This window comes from Protomyctophum bolini, assembly GCF_963924005.1.
Source record: "Protomyctophum bolini genome assembly, chromosome: 12".
Classification (NCBI taxonomy): domain Eukaryota; kingdom Metazoa; phylum Chordata; class Actinopteri; order Myctophiformes; family Myctophidae; genus Protomyctophum; species Protomyctophum bolini.
Window position 1 is genome coordinate 4,672,261 of NC_137873.1, and position 15,763 is coordinate 4,688,023.

A 15,763-nucleotide genomic window follows, 5' to 3' on the forward strand; every position below is an offset into this window, starting at 1 on the left:
CACGGGAGCAAACCTAAACCTAACCGCAAGCACGGGAGCAGTGCATGTTCGGACTAACGGGACTTCGAATCTATGGGTAGTTCCCACTCCATGACCTTTCCTCTAGTGCCGTCCTTCATGTATTATGAAGCACCTATGACCTTAACCCATTAGACCTGAGTTAAAAACATTCACTTTGAAAGAATATATATTCAAAGATTTGTGCCACATTTTTACGATTTTTCTAAAATAGCAGACCTACAAGCTCGTAGCGCGGCACTCAGTGCCACGCTATGAGCTTGTAGATCTGCTATTTTTCAATAGCTAAATTATAACATAATGTATGTAACACCAAAAGGGGTTCCCGCTCAAAATGGGTTAATGTGTGGCGTTATTACTGGTTCATTGTTTTGAAATGAAAATGGAGGACATTTTCAAGTATTTTTTATTTTGTATTTTATAAAAATTTAAACAGTGAGTAGGCTACGTGTTTTGAGCTTCAAAGTTACAGAAACGTTTGGAGAACGACATTAAATAGACAAGAGAGAGGAAAGAGAGAGAGAGAGAATAACTTCATAACCCAAAAGGAAATAGACAATGTACAACAGCATGGAATACTTGCATATTGACACAAACTCACACTAACCCTACATATCTACCACACGTCTATACAGAGACTCTTTTCTACAAACATACATGTAGTATTTAACCACTTGAACCCCAGCATCCATATTCTGGGGGGAACATTAGCCAAAGAATAGCAGTTCTACAAGCTTTTTGCGATGTCGCGTTGCGATGCATTTGTGGGCTTGTAGATCAACAATTTTTGGGGAAGACTGAAGAGTATACCAGCATAACAAGTACAGTTGTAACCCAGGTCCATTTCACTAACACTAGAGGCTTTAAGCGGTTAATGCACATACCGGTATTTCACATAGAGTTTAAAGACCTTAAAGGGAACTGCTGTTCAATTGTCTCCTTATACAGCAGACCATAATGGCACACGCTCCGGGCCAATCGGACTCGCTGTTTCAGAAATGTTATTTATTTTCCATCCCTATGGTGGGTCCAGAGGTGGGTTTCTGGAGTCCATGGAGAAAGGAGGCCTCCCACCCGGTGTGTGGGTGGGGCGCAGATTACACAGTACAGATTCTGGTGTCATGTGATTGGTGGATTTGCGGGAGTCCGTGATGGAAGCGAGGACATGGGGGAGCGAGCTCCTTGTCCTCCAGTCATGTTATGATCTATGTCTACTGGTTCTCAACGTACGGTCCGGGGACCACCAGGGGTCCAAATGGACCCTTTTACAGGTCTGTAACTCAGAGAGGGTGTACGAATGGAACAAGGGTCCATCGGGTTCCATTTGTGAACTCTCAGAGTTAAATTAAAAATGAGAATTTAACAGTATAGATCATTTGTATAGGCCACACTCTCAGAGTTACAGACCCGTATAAGGTTCCATTCAGACCCCTGTCAGGCCCCGGACCAGTCCATTAAAAACCAATGATCTGTTAACAGGAAGCTGTTCTGACATTGCGCATACTTAATGCCTGCTCTGGTGCATGTAGCCCCTGAGGAAGTCGTCGAAGCGCGGACGGACGTACTGGACAGGCTCATCAGCGGCGGCCGGTTCATCGGCGGCTGGCTCGTCGGCGGCTGCCGGCGCGGACTCTGCGCGACGCAGGCGGCAGTTGTAGTCGAACTCAGGGTCACAGTGAGGGTCATCGGGAAAAATGATCCCGTCTGTGCCGGCGGGCTTCGCTGGGGCCTCGACGGCGGATGGCTTACCTCCACAGCTGAAGTCAAACGGATGGCAGGCGGGCACGGCCGGCGCAGCTGGAGCTGGAGCTTTGACGGCGGCCTTGGGGGGGGCTTTGGGGCCCTCGGCCTTGACGGGGGTGCAGTCCTTATCATAGTGCACAAAGCAGTCGTGGCCGTCCTTGGTCTTGCCGGCGACACCGAGGTTGTAGCGTACCTGGTTGGTTGATTGATTGATTTGAATTGGGGTGAGGGGGGGGTTTGGCATTAAAACAAAGAAAGATACTTTGATGCAAAAAAGAAGGTTGCACCCAGGAGATAATAATACATGCAAAATATTATGCAACACCCATTTCATTTCACTATGTTATTTAATACACTGGATGAAGATGCAATAGACAATTTAATACACACCAATTCAAAGAATCAATTATGCTATAGGCTATTTAAAACTATTGACTATTTTGTCTTTTAGAGTAGCCAGACTTCAGATTCAGACCTGGTGCTCAGGCAGCTGTGGTGGAGGAGGGGGCTTGCGCAGGGCAGCCGCGGCATATAGTATGCAGAAGGGGTTGACGCGAGGATCGCAGAACAGAGGAGCGGGTGCCGCCGGTTCCGCTGGAGGCGCTGGAGGCGCTGGTGCGACCTTTATTGGGTACTCCAGCACAGGCTTGGTGAGGCTAGACAGCTTGGTGGCAGTCAGGGGGTTGCAGCCCTCATCAAAAAGTGGGTTGCAATGCTGCTCTTTCGGGGCATCTTCAGCGGCCAGGGGGGCAGGGGCCGCCACGTGGTAGAAGCCGCTTTGACCCTTCTGGACTAGGATGGGCTTACAGTAGGGGTCCTTGGGGTCGCAGGTTAAGGCGGAGTAGGACGGGGCCGGTCCGGGGGCAGGGCGGTAGCCATAGGCGGCCCTCAGGTGGTACTGCAGACACTCGACGTCTTTGGGCTGGCAAATCCTCAGCAGCTCAGTCTTCTGCTCGGCGCTCAGGAAGGACTCCAGAACGGGGGCGTAGTAGTAGTAGCCAGTGGCGGTCTTCATGGGCATGGGCAGAAACGGGGTGAAGATGGGTACCGGTCGGTCTTCTGGCTCGGGCTCGGGCTCAGGGGCTGGGGGTGGGGGTGGAGGTGGAGGCGGAGGTACCGCCTTGGGAGCGAGGGGGTAGAGGCAGTAGGGGTCAATGTAAGGGTTGCAGTATCTTACGGTGGCAGCCTTGATGGGGGCGGGCATCACCACCGCCGCCTTGACCTTGCTAGTGGACTCTGAGATGCACTCGGGGTCGTCGGAGTTGGCACAGGTCTTGTAGACCTCGCTGAGGTGGGCGAGGTAAGGAGAGGAGAGCCCCTCGGCCTTGTGATTGTTCTGCATCCAGGACATGTACAGACGATCCAGGTCCTCAATCTGAGAGAAAGAGAGAAACTACAAGATCAGAGATCCTACAGAGATCCTACAGTATTATTAATATAAGTAAGACAAGCTTAGTTTAGCATTGTCTTAGAATATGTAAAAATTTCGGATCTGCTCTAGTGTTTTGCATCTGCTCTAGTGGAATATGTTACATTGAATGAAGCATTGTGATTACAATGCTAAAAGAAAGGACTTAACAGTTAACAGTATGCCCTATAACAGTAATACAATTTGTGCCCTGGCTGTATTATTGAGTGGAACCCAAACATTCTTTTATATCTCTGTTGGGGAGAAACCACCTAATGTTCATTTTTCAGGAAATGAAAATGAAAAATTTAAAACAATGCAATACTGCCTCATTAAAGTTGGTATTGTGACTTATACAGTATTTTCAATTACTTCCATATGAGGGGAGAGCTGGTGGAGTTGGTTGCTTTAGCAGACAGTTTGAGGATCCATTGGAGTTAAGAGGTTTTGTCCAAAGCACTCTTTAATACTTTAAAAAAAATGAGTTAGGTGGTTTAATCCCGACAGTGACGATGTATTAAAGTAATCGTATAGCTATAATATATGCCACTCACTCCTTCCTGGTTGTGGGTATCCATGAAGTATTTGTACCAGCCCCAGAAGTCGGGAAGACGTTTGAGGTGGGGGATGGAGAGCATAGGGAAGGGCATAGGGAGGTTGAGGTTCCTTCTGTTACGAACCAGTGTCTGCAGGTCACCAATGGCCTCGGCTTTCACATCACTAGATACTGCAGAGAACGACCACAAAACGTCACATGAAATTATCTCTGTACATTTGTACAGTACAACTGTTATACAGTACAGTACATATGCGTGCACATACTGTACAGTACACAGTAAAATCACGAGTGTTATGTTTTTAACCATATTTATGAACCCCTATAGACCCCTGAGGTTTAAGTTGTTAAATGGCATGTGTATCCACATCTATGTAGCATCTATGTCTTTGTAGATCGGAAAGGTTGAATGTATGTTTAGAATGAGCAAACGCAACAGTCTTTGACCTTTCCCCTAAACCACATTTGACTTTCTGTAATATAAGTATTAAGTGCCAACGTGCCAAGTCCCCCACGGGACACCCCTCACCTTCTGCCTCCTCCTGCCGTCCCACCGGAATGGCCCCCAGAAAGTCTGTAAAACAGAAAACGCCAACGGCATAGACATGAGCTGACAAGGACCAGATGTCTGTTTGCAGCTTTCTCCCTTTTCTTGGAGGAAAATGCTGACCTGCTAATAAGCCCCTGCAAGAGCATGGCAGGCAGGCGCTGGGGTCTGTCCCCCCCCCCCCCCCCCCCCCCCTCCCAGCATCCTGCAGATTGACACCCGCCTCCAGCCCGACGCCCCCCCCCCACCCTCAACAACCCCTGGTTGGGTGTAGGCTTTGAACCAGGTTGTTGGGAGCCTGCATGCCTGTTTTTATATGGCTGTCAGAGGGAAACTAATAGAAGTTAACCTGTAAAACTACAAAGAGCATGGGCAATACACACAAGAGTATGGCAAGAATGCTTAATGTACACACATGCACGCACGCACACACACACACACACACACACACACACACACACACACACACACACACACACACACACACACACACAACACGCAGACATGAACCAATTATTGTTGCATGTTAAAATGTTTAGGGGGGGGACATGTTCTGTGAACATCCCCTTTTCCATATGTTGAGTTAAATGCGATACCAACAGGGGTTTCCTTCTGAAGTTTATGACCACCGAGGAAACGGCCATGTCAGCTGATTGTACACCGTAAAATCCTTCTGTGTTCGTTTTATCCATTTGTGACTCTGAGAGTGTACAAATGCCCTTACGGGGGTGTACATGTGGTTACATTTGCACACTCTCAGTGAATGAACACAAGGATTTTACTGGTGCAGTGGAGACTAGTGGTCCCTCACAGTTATTAATGAGGAAAAGGCAGGCTCCCCGAGGACGAGGAAAGATTCTGATCTACTTGAGCACTGTCTTCACCTCGAGCTAACATGTCACCTAGCTGTTTTAAACAAGATAAGAGGTAATCATGGCTCTTTTGTCATTCTGTGCCATAGATTAGGTCCCAGTGCCACTTATTAAAACATTAAGGGGAACAGCATAATGTTGCCTGCAGTGGGGCTTGGTAATGATAACGGCATCAAAGCTTCAAATCAGGTAAATTCCATTAAAGTCTCTCACCTGGTAATAAAACAATAGCTAGCAGAATTCCAGTGTGGACCAGGGAAAACGACAGTCTTCCAGCGCATGCCATATCTTCTGTTTTGTGTGCTTCCTGGGGCCAAAAGCAAAAGAGTAATATGCGGTATTAGGGGAAATGTTTTCTTGTTGATATAGGTTCCCAAGCTGTGTTCACTTGGCTTTTGCTGGATATTTTAAAAAACGAATTGGTTAACGTTAATGAATATGCAAAAACTGTGACAACAGCCTAGGTACAATTAGAACAAAGTTTACTTGTTGGGCTGATGCTGAGATGGCAGAGAATTGAGGACATACAGACCCGCTTTTCACCGGTTGGTTCCAAATGGGAACCGGTTCAGTTATTTTTGGAGCCAGAGCTCCAAAATTGATGGGAAAAACTAGACCTATATTAAATTGTTTATAGGATCAATACAAGTAAATTAATACATGATAGCCCTTACACAGTAGTAGCTTTTTCATATTTTCTATTATTTTGCATATTTTCCTACTTAATGCCTCATTTGCATAGTTAATGTAATACAGTAAATCATTGTCTTTGTGTAAGTAATCAATTGGGGAAGTGTCATGGTGATAACAATCTAATATAGGTATGGTTTTGCCCACTCAATTCATAATTAACATTCCAAATTTGGAGTTCTGGCTCATGGGACTAAAAAGAACCAAAGAACCAAAAAGAACATTTGGAACCAACCGGTGGAAAAGGGGCCACAGTAATCAAAACAATTAACAGCTTTTTTATATAACTATAAAAACCAGTGGATTTCTCCAAATATAATCCAGTTGCAGCCTTGCAGGTAGTTGCTGTTTACAGCTAAACGTCAGCAACAACAGCAGCTTTCAACTCCTTCTCAGCTTGGGCTGTAAATTAATCACCGCTAGCACAGTGATTTAGCACATAGTCCTAAACAAATCCTCTGTGATTTTAAAATCACTCGACTCAATCCAATCCAGTTGGAAGAAGTCAAGGTCACCTAATAACTGTAAAAGGGGGAAAAAGGTGGTATTATAAATCCATCCTACTATCCAATCCTACTATACCTGTAAGGGTGCAGAAGTATTGACCTCCTGGGTTCACCTCAAGAGAGTAGGGACACCACACCTCTGGGAGCCAGTGGCAGCGAGTCACCGCGCTGTAGTTGTCTGAGCTGTGTCGACCCTATACCTCTCTGCCTCCCTGTATGGGACGGATGGGCAGAGAAACATTTTTAAGGAGCCCTTGTGATCATTAAAAACAAAAAGGCATGTCGTATGGCTCCGGCATGCTGTTTGGCGCTGCGGGATTGGCTCCTGCGCCGATGATCGACCGACCAATGGGGGGGTCCTGTAATTAGGAGAGGTGAGCGGCAGAGAGCCTGTTGTTGATGCAGGAAGAGTAAACAGAGTGCCATTTATGCGTACGGTTTGTTTCTTTGCATGTTTGCAATTTGGGGTAAATGTTGAGAGGTGGCAATAGCCACTGCTTGTTGTGAAATGTCTATAATATCACACACTGTGGGTGTGGACTGACTTTAAACTGTTCAATTCCACAAAGTAATTTACTTGGTAGTACCTGTGGCTGTGGCTATTTTATAGCTGTTTAACACAATTCAAGCAATTCGGCTGAAATGTATATGGATAGAGTGGTGGATTATACATAGATCCCATAATAGGACAGTCAATCTGTCTAATGGATCATGTTAAATTCAGGGGTTGAATATTGGGGTACCAATAACACCTATGAAAACACATAAGGTAAAATTTTCTAATTTGAATTATGCTTTAAATAGCAACTAGGGGTTATTCATGATTCTGAACCCATTCCAAGCATTAGTTTAGCACGAAAAACACTCTTTGGGCTACAAACGGCCATAGCCACTATATACTATAGCTATGGCCGTTAAAAAAGAAAGTAAAAATAGTAAAGTAAATGACCCCCTCATACCTTTTGTACTTTGACTTTTTTGTATTAAAGACTTTTCTACACTGTGGTATTGCTAATATTAAAGTAGTGATGATAGCTAATAATTAGAATGCACACCCCCCTCCCCCCTCCCCCAAAAGGAGCAGGTCAATGGTACAACATAAATGAATGAAAAAATAAAATAGAATATGTGATACAAAAATTAAGACTGCAACATCAACACGATGTGACACCTGCACATACACACAATGTTTTGTTTTGCTTTTTGTATCCCATGTTGTCCTCTACAATATAAAGTGTGAAGTCCTCTACCTGCCATCACCCATACAGTACAAGTACAGTCTGTATTTTAAACCCTGTAGGGTAGGCTGTTCACTACCTTACTCTCTTGTCGTCATTTCAGAGCTAACAGCTGTACTTAATTACTGCACTTCAGTGCTGCTGCTGCTGCTCGTTAGATGCACTTTTGGTTGCATCTGTTTTTCTGCAGTGTTACTGCTCTATATAAAGTGTTTGGAGAAAATGTGTGATTTGTCACTATAATAAAATGTCATTGAGATTAAATTAAATGCATTCAAAGTGGATGTGGTCATTATGTATCATTATGAGGCGCATCAAGCCCAACCCATTTTACAATGTCATAAATATATATACATAAACATTAGTGAGAAAACGAGCAGATTTTTTTCCCTCAAAAAGCATAGTTTTCCTGAAAACATTTGGGTTTCCATCCCACTGCCTTGTTACATGTAGGCAGCTGGAGTCATCAGGGAGGCAGGCCTCATGGAGGCCCCTAATGAAGGCATGCAGCTGTCGTTAATGCTGTATAAGGTATGGTCATTAGCACTATGCTGCCAGCTCCACTGTTGTGTACACAAGGTCCTTGTGCCACGTTGCTCCCACAGGCTGAGCCATATACTTTAGCAAGCTAACAAGCTGAACGTATAAATACAACTATACACACAATACAAGTTTTGTGTTTTACTATATACTTTGTGTGCACTCATTTCCCAATACAATGTGTGTGTCCTACTTGATCATACTACAGCAACAAAAGCATCAAAAGTAGCAGATGCAAAGCTCGAAACACAGCACAAAGCGACACGTTTTGAACTGCTACTTTTAATGCTTTTGAATTTGAATCCTGAAATGTAACAGTTTTGGACATAATGAGGTTTCCAACCGACAGAGACGATATATACAAAGTTAAAGTTGTCTGTGTCCAAATTATGCCCAAATATGGAGAGCCCCAACATCATCATTCCAGATGCGGTATACAATGGTTGACGTCAGTACTAATTGCCATTGTTAGGCAACAGTATGTCTGTGGCATCAGACCAGCGCTCGATCAGCGAGAGAGAGGGACAGGAACAGGGGAAGGGAGGAAGGAAAAGGAAGATAAGTTATTTGTGACGTCAGACCAGAGCTTGATCAAGGTTCAAGGTTGTCTTTATTTGTCTCCCATAAGAGAAATTTGTCTTGGAGACAGAGTCACAGGCACAGCTGCATACAAATAACATATTCAATGAAATATATATTCAATGATTAAACTAATAACTAACTAACTAACTAAACACCAAAAGGGGTTCCCGCACAAAATGGGTTTTAATAAAGAGAAAATGCATTATCCCTTGATAAAGTGCAACTAGTCAAAAAGTGAATCTAGTCAGCTATGGTTGCTGCCATTTAGCAATCTCTGATTGAGCATTTTGATTGACAGAGGAACAAATGAGTGTTTAAATCTATTATACACACACCGTGGAGTTCTATATCTCCTACCGGATGGCATTAGCTCGTACTCTCTGTTCAGTACATGCAAAGGGTCAGATAAAATATTCCGAGCTTATCTTATTACTGCTTGCTCAAAAATGTCCTGGGGAGTGATGATCAGCACGAGGGATAGCGAGAGGGGGAGGGGGAGGGAGCCTATTTTACAACAAAATGCTGGGTACCAAAACCTTTACATGCTGACAGATAAATTGTATATATCAGTGTTTATATATATATATATATATATATATATATATATATATATATATATATATATATTGTACATGATAAGTGTTTCACTGACATGACTTTTGACAACTTAGCCTCAACCTACCACCATCCCTGCAATTTACACATTTCCGAATTGCTGGGCCTGTCACTGGAGAAGACAAGTGCCTCTCTTCCTCATGTTGACATATGTAGGTCAAACACAACAGTAGAAATGTGGGGAAAGGGACACGCCTGATAATGTCGAAGTGAAATTTCTTGTAAGAACCCATAAAGCGGTTATATGCTACTTGTGAAAGAATAGCTCATTTAAAAAAAACAGATGCTCATGAAAAAATGATGATGCCTGACAACAACTTTTATGTAAGGACTTTCTTAACCATGGTCAATTACTGGTCCTCTTAAGTTGTACTTCAAGTGCATGAAGACAAGAGGAGTAATAATGTTTGTAACAAAACAGAGTGCATGTTTACCACAGAAACCAAAAAGTGTAAAGGGAATATGTGAAGGACATGCTTTCCCTCAAACTGAATTTACATATTTCCTATGATCTGAGACAGCTCTGTGTATAGTTATGGGAATTAGAACATTTCTCTCAAAGGCTAGATGACTGCCAAAATTCTCATATTATTGTCAAAATGTATAGTTCCCTTGATATTGTGATTTTAACTTGGCTATTCTAACAAGCAATGAAGCAACACAGAGGAAGGATAGTTTTCAGGGGATGGCCTATTTAGTATAGTATTGTGCTGGATCATTTGCATAAAGTAATTGGTTGCTAAAATACAATTACAAGTCTCTCTTTTATTATAATGTAGCGTGTGTGTGTGTGTGTGTGTGCGCACATGTGTGAACTCCCCATTGCAATTAGAACTGCAAACTCACTCCCAATCTTCTGCCGTAGTCTGAAAACTCACCTCTCAGACTTAGCCCGTTAGCACCGCCAAAAGCACTTGTCCTAGCCTTGACGACCTTTCAGGCGCATGCAAAGGCTTAAATATGTCATTTAGATAGCATAATTATGTAGACATCGCATTCTATAGTGTTTACTTAGTTTTATTGTAGATATTCTACCTAACATCCCGACGGATGTTATAGGTTCTTAGTTTACAGTGTGCTAAATGCCTGAATTGTAAAGCATGTGTGCCATGTTTCCTTTTGTAAATCCTTTCCCAGTCACCCTCGGCACTTCAACAGATTCTCTCATGTCTAGATTTGGGTGTGCGATATTTTTATTCAGTAACTGGGGTCTCCCGGTCTCATGCTCTTTAATAAAGAGAGAATGCATTTTCAGGTCGCGATACCAATTTAATCAGGAGTGAGAACTACAGACTACAGGATAAACAAGTGAAATTGGAAGTGAAGACACAAAGAAATGAGCAGACACAATTAGAATTGGAACACAATACAATTTAAGCTGATGAAGTGATACTCTCCTGATTGGATGAAATTGGCAACCCAACACACACACACACACACCTTTTTTAACTAAACAAAAATATCATAATCTATCAACCTCAATTGTTTGTGTTTGTCATGATTCTTCCAAAGCATGAAGCACAACCAGGTTCACCCTAAACACTGATCAATCACTATGCATTAGTTTATTTGACAGTTGACACATCTGCATATTATCTGGAACACAGGCATATCAAATATAATACCACACACTTAACATCTTCGCTCACAGAGGGAATTTGTTATTTTTCTGTCATCACCTATGTAGGACATGCATCTGCAAAACACAAGTGATAAGTGTTATCACTATACATACTGTAGTGTACTGTACTGTATAGCCTATAGTCTCTGCCGGTTAGAAACTTTCCTGTACGTCCAAAACCATTACTTTTCAGGAAACGTAAATGAGAAATGTAGATATGATTTACAAATTCTTGTTAATATTTTATCACTTTAACTTTCAACAATTAGCAAATCTACAAGCTCTCAACGCGTTGCATAGTGACTCCTTTTTTTGTGAAACTGGTATGATGAAGGGCATTCATTAAAAGAATATGGAGATACAATTTTTGCAATGATATAATAACACACACTTAACGGCCTCACTCACTGGGAATTATATTTTTCCTTTTTCTGTCATCACCTATAGCACATCTACAAAAAAAAGTGATACTGTAAGTGTTCAATATTCATCATGTGTATAAACTGTACAATGTCAAGGGACAGAGTTGAGTTCATGTCAGATAATTGAACATCAAACAGTACATACACATTTGAGTATTACATGTGTGTACTATGTGTAATTACAAATACTGGAGAGTGATTCTTGCCGACCGCGATTCATCACATGCCATCTGCAGTATGTCTAAGGGCGACAGCATATGTTGGAGGCTCTCTCCCATCATATGCATACATATATAATTATGTTTGAAAGGTGCACACCTCTAACAGGTGTTCTTTAACGCCAAGAAACCTACAATCCAGCATGGAGGTGGCTGCACCGTAGGTGCTCATCATTTTAGCATAGTGCATATGGAGGAATTCTTGGGATCTGAAGAATGTCACAACATCTGGATCTTCTGGAGACTTTTTTGAGAATGTTTTAAAACCCTGAAACTAGGACACCAATGAAAAGGAAATTGTATGTCATTAAGACATGTGAATGGCTAGCTTTGTCTCGCAAAAGAAAACAAAGATGTGCTCATCTCTCTCTCTGTATCACAGGAGGTCATCGTCATCGAACAGGTCTTCAAAATCTGCGGATGGTAAATAAAACGAACAAACATCTGTTATCATTAGACAGAAGTTATTTAATACAGCATGACCACGGTGGTCATATTTTAAAAAGTTTTGCAAGGGAGGCATTTTCTCATAAAGCAGCCTAATAGGTCGGTGTGTTAAAAGGGGGCGAGGGGTGATAAAAGTAAAAGGTCTGGGAACACACTTTCTGCGCTGTCCATGTGTCCTTCCTGTGGGCCTGGACGTTTGTGGGGTCAGAGGCGAATGGCCGAACTGTACCGACATGCATGGAAAAAATGACTTGAAAAGAAGTCTGGCCATCTGCACGGTCCTGGACTATTTGGGTTTGCATAATGTATGAACTATTAGTAGTAATTAAAGGCTTATAAGTATCATTCTATCACCAGTAAAATGGGCATATAAATAACACTTAAAATTCTGGCCTAGCCTTCAGCACTTGTACTGGCCGGGTAAGCTCGTATAGCACGAGTTTCTTTTTTTTTTATAGATATAAATAGGCATGAGTACAGTACTATCTATCTCCAGTAATACTGGCATTTAGTACAGGTCTGCAAAACAAATCAGAGGCGACAATCACTACTCGCAGAGAAAAACAATATTTTGAGCCAAATTAAAGACAAAAAACATTGACTACATTACATGACTGGAATTTGAGAACGACACAACAGCATGTGACATGTTCCAAGTTTTTATTGGGAGACACTCTGCAGGGACCTTTTCTGTTTTTAAGAGCCTCTTTTGAAGACATTATTAAATTCCATTTCTGGCATCTCCTTTTCTTCTCAGGGGTTAGGACAAAATACTGAAGTGAGCTGAAGTGAGTGAGTCATATTGAACACAAGTGTTACATTCTCAATGTGATGGCTTTAGAAACTGACTACCACTTTCAAGGTCTGTCTTTCTATCTATCTGTCGTCACTATCAATCTATGTGTCATTGCACGACAACATGCATCTTTATAATACAAAAACAACTTTTTAAATGGCCTTATACAAGGCAGATCCTGCCTGCAGTGCAGAGGAGGTTAACATTGAACCTGTGTGGCGTATGCTGAGAAGTCGCTACCGTTTGATGTAGCTTCGCCTCAGGGCAAAGATCACACTTGATTATAAAACTCGGTTAGTAGAGGGAAAAGGAAAAAAAGAGGGGGTAGGGGCAGTTGGTGAAAAAAAGACTAGTAAAGTATTTTCCTGCTGTTACTGAGCCCACAGTGTTTAGACACCCAGGAGTGAAAAGAAGGCATGTGCTAATAGATTCAATCTGACTTGACTGACAACTTCTCATTTAAGATGTTGAAAATGTGTTTAACATTCATAATCACTTCCAGTGGCCTATCTGAAATCTAATTCAGCTTTACATTTGCATCCATCAGTATCCACTAGTGCAGTGATTCTCAAAGTGGAGTCCCCTTGGTCGGTTCCGGGGGTCCCCAGCGAAATTGGTTGATTGCTATTTTAGCCGATCTACAAGCTCAGCTTACAACGGGTCTGCTATCGTGAACTTTTGACAAATGTAACATTTAAACAACACAAATCTTGTATTATGTACATACATTGTGTACATTAATACATATTCATTTAGGGGTCCATTAAAAAACTGTACAGGTAAGGCTATAAATTACTATAATAAAAAGGTAACATTACTGAGGACATAAATTGAGACCTCAATGTTTTAATTTGAGTTTGTTAGTAACAAGTTGATAAAGTTAATAGCAAGCTACAGTTGCAGGATGACATTGCTTTACCATTGAAGAAGTCTGAATGAACGGCTTTTTCATTTGCAGCTAAGTCCATCAGCAATCCACTGCTTCCCCCCGCCTGACAGAACACAAAAATGCAATGCAGAATGAAGAACAAGTTAAACTAATCATCTAGATAAGATAAGCCATTATTGATCCCCTTCAACTATAGCCTTGGACAAGACTTATTTCAGACAGCACTTACATCAGTAACATTGGAGAGGTACAGGACAGGTTAAGAGTAAAGTCAAGAACACAAAAGACAAATCAAAATAAAATATTAAACTAAATATAGCTTAGATAAATATACTCTCATAGCCCGGCTAGAATGACTGTGATGTCATGATACTTTTCATGAATACCATTATACCCAGAACACTCACCCATCCTCCCACTCGTAATTAATCACACCTGTACTCTCCCTGTGCATTTGCGTTCAGTACTCATTTCAGAAATTATTTCTGGGAGTCGGGACCGTGACCGTCTGTAATGTATGATGTATCTCGTGAAAAACAGTCACAGAGTGGATATATTGTATACATGTTTTCTGTCACAATGTTAACTTTAAAATCTATACTATAGAGGACAAATAGCCGGCTCTGCATGGTCGCAGTAATTAATTGAGTAACACGCTGCGCGCCCCACACGACGACACAGGAGGGCAGTGGAGATCTATGGCTGGCTATTATGGAATACATGATGCAAGTATGAATGTATTTTTATCACAGCCATTCTGGGTCTAGCTCTGATCCATATCCCACCCTAATGCCCTTTGCTGCCGCATTAGAACTATATGGACCAGAGCTATTCATTTCTGGGCTCTAATTATACACAGGCCGCCGCCTACGTGTCATTTTGACACAGACACAGCTGCAGGCTGTCAAGTCTGTTTAAAGAATAATGTGTTTAATAATGTTTGCTAGCCCTGAAACATGACTGTCATCATAATCGAGCGTCATGAGTCATGACCCACGGCTAAATGTTTGCCAACAACACTTCGTCGTCAGACACAGACAACTTAGCTCTGGTCCACATAGCCTTCGAAGCAGTAGAAGGCTTAGCCCCGCAAGCAGAACCCAAATGTAGTAAAGTTTCTGACACTTTGATTACGTAAAGCGACAATCAAATTTCATAAAAGCTTTATGTAGGGTTCCGAGAGGGGCTATAGAAGGCTATGGACCAGAGCTACAGACAACTAAACTAACCTCGTCCAGATCCACGTAAGGTCCTGCTCCTTCGGGGAACATTTCATCAACTGCTGGCTTCATCATTCCGGTCGAGTTGGACTGATCCTTTAGTGGCATAGATTAATAAAATCTCTGTCTGTTCGGTTATTATCACTAAATTAATTTGAAGTCTTCAATGCTGCTGGCAAAACACAGAGAGGGGGGAGCCAACGTTTAATAACGGTGCTACATGAAAATAATCCCGGTAAGAAATCGAAGTTTCGGTGTACAGTTCCACTTGCTGTGCTGATGATAAGACACAATTTTCTGTTTGGTTTTACATAAATTACATAATACTTTTAGTATGTTTTTGACCGTAAGAGTCATTACATTTAATTAAATGAAATGTGAATATTCACATCCCAGGCCATCAACAAAATTGTAAAATACAATTATTTATATTCTTATTTTAAAAATAATGTACTTTCTTCCTGTAGGCCCAATACAAAATATGAATGTATGCTTGTTTTTATGTAGATTTGAACAATTTCAACCAATAATAACCTTGTATTGTGACAATATCAATCTAAAGGAAGGTATTTGCATTAAAGTAAATGTATAGTCATTATGTAGAATAGCTACTCAAAAGAATATGATTATATTACTGAAATATAATTATCGATCTGTGTTTTTTATGGAGGGCAGTTACATCCAAGACAAGGTTGAAGGGTTCCCACATCATGTTTTGTGTGTGTGTGTGTGTGTGTGTGTGTGTGTGTGTGTGTGTGTGTGTGTGTGTGTGTGTGTGTGTGTGTGTGTGTGTGTGTGTGTGTGTGTGTGTGTGTGTGTGTGCGTGCGTGTGCAT

The 15,763-nt window shown here is 41.9% G+C and overlaps 2 protein-coding genes across 2 annotated transcripts; both read right to left on the reverse strand.

Annotated features, from left to right (window-relative positions):
* Positions 1–426: 426 nt before the first annotated feature.
* On the reverse strand, positions 427–6,549 carry and2 (actinodin2). Its single transcript, XM_080778102.1, has 6 exons — positions 6,417–6,549; positions 5,358–5,451; positions 4,255–4,299; positions 3,724–3,896; positions 2,237–3,136; positions 427–1,954 (listed from the first exon to the last, which is right to left on the reverse strand). Exons 2-6 carry the CDS (start codon positions 5,428–5,430, stop codon positions 1,523–1,525), a joined length of 1,623 nt encoding a protein of 540 aa, XP_080634228.1. The 5' UTR covers positions 5,431–5,451; positions 6,417–6,549; the 3' UTR covers positions 427–1,522.
* Positions 6,550–10,796: 4,247 nt separating this feature from the next.
* On the reverse strand, positions 10,797–15,129 carry LOC308325216 (COP9 signalosome complex subunit 9-like). The gene is made up of 3 exons (XM_080777662.1): positions 14,938–15,129; positions 13,739–13,811; positions 10,797–11,990 (listed from the first exon to the last, which is right to left on the reverse strand). The coding sequence occupies exons 1-3, from the start codon at positions 15,034–15,036 to the stop codon at positions 11,953–11,955; spliced, it is 210 nt and encodes a 69-aa protein (XP_080633788.1). The 5' UTR covers positions 15,037–15,129; the 3' UTR covers positions 10,797–11,952.
* Positions 15,130–15,763: the final 634 nt, after the last annotated feature.

Bases quoted from the DNA above. Each gene is read 5' to 3' on its own strand.
- LOC308325216 (XM_080777662.1), bottom strand. From the start codon at position 15,036: ATGCCACTAAAGGATCAGTCCAACTCGACCGGAATGATGAAGCCAGCA. The intron at 13,812-14,937 runs GTTAGTTTAGTT...GTGTTCTGTCAG, and splicing joins CTTACGTGGATCTGGACGAG to GCGGGGGGAAGCAGTGGATT. The intron at 11,991-13,738 runs GTAAAGCAATGT...TACCATCCGCAG, and splicing joins TCATTCAGACTTCTTCAATG to ATTTTGAAGACCTGTTCGAT.
- and2 (XM_080778102.1), bottom strand. From the start codon at position 5,430: ATGGCATGCGCTGGAAGACTGTCGTTTTCCCTGGTCCACACTGGAATT. The intron at 3,897-4,254 runs GTGAGGGGTGTC...CGTTCTCTGCAG, and splicing joins ACGGCAGGAGGAGGCAGAAG to TATCTAGTGATGTGAAAGCC. The intron at 3,137-3,723 runs GTGAGTGGCATA...TCTTTCTCTCAG, and splicing joins ATACCCACAACCAGGAAGGA to ATTGAGGACCTGGATCGTCT.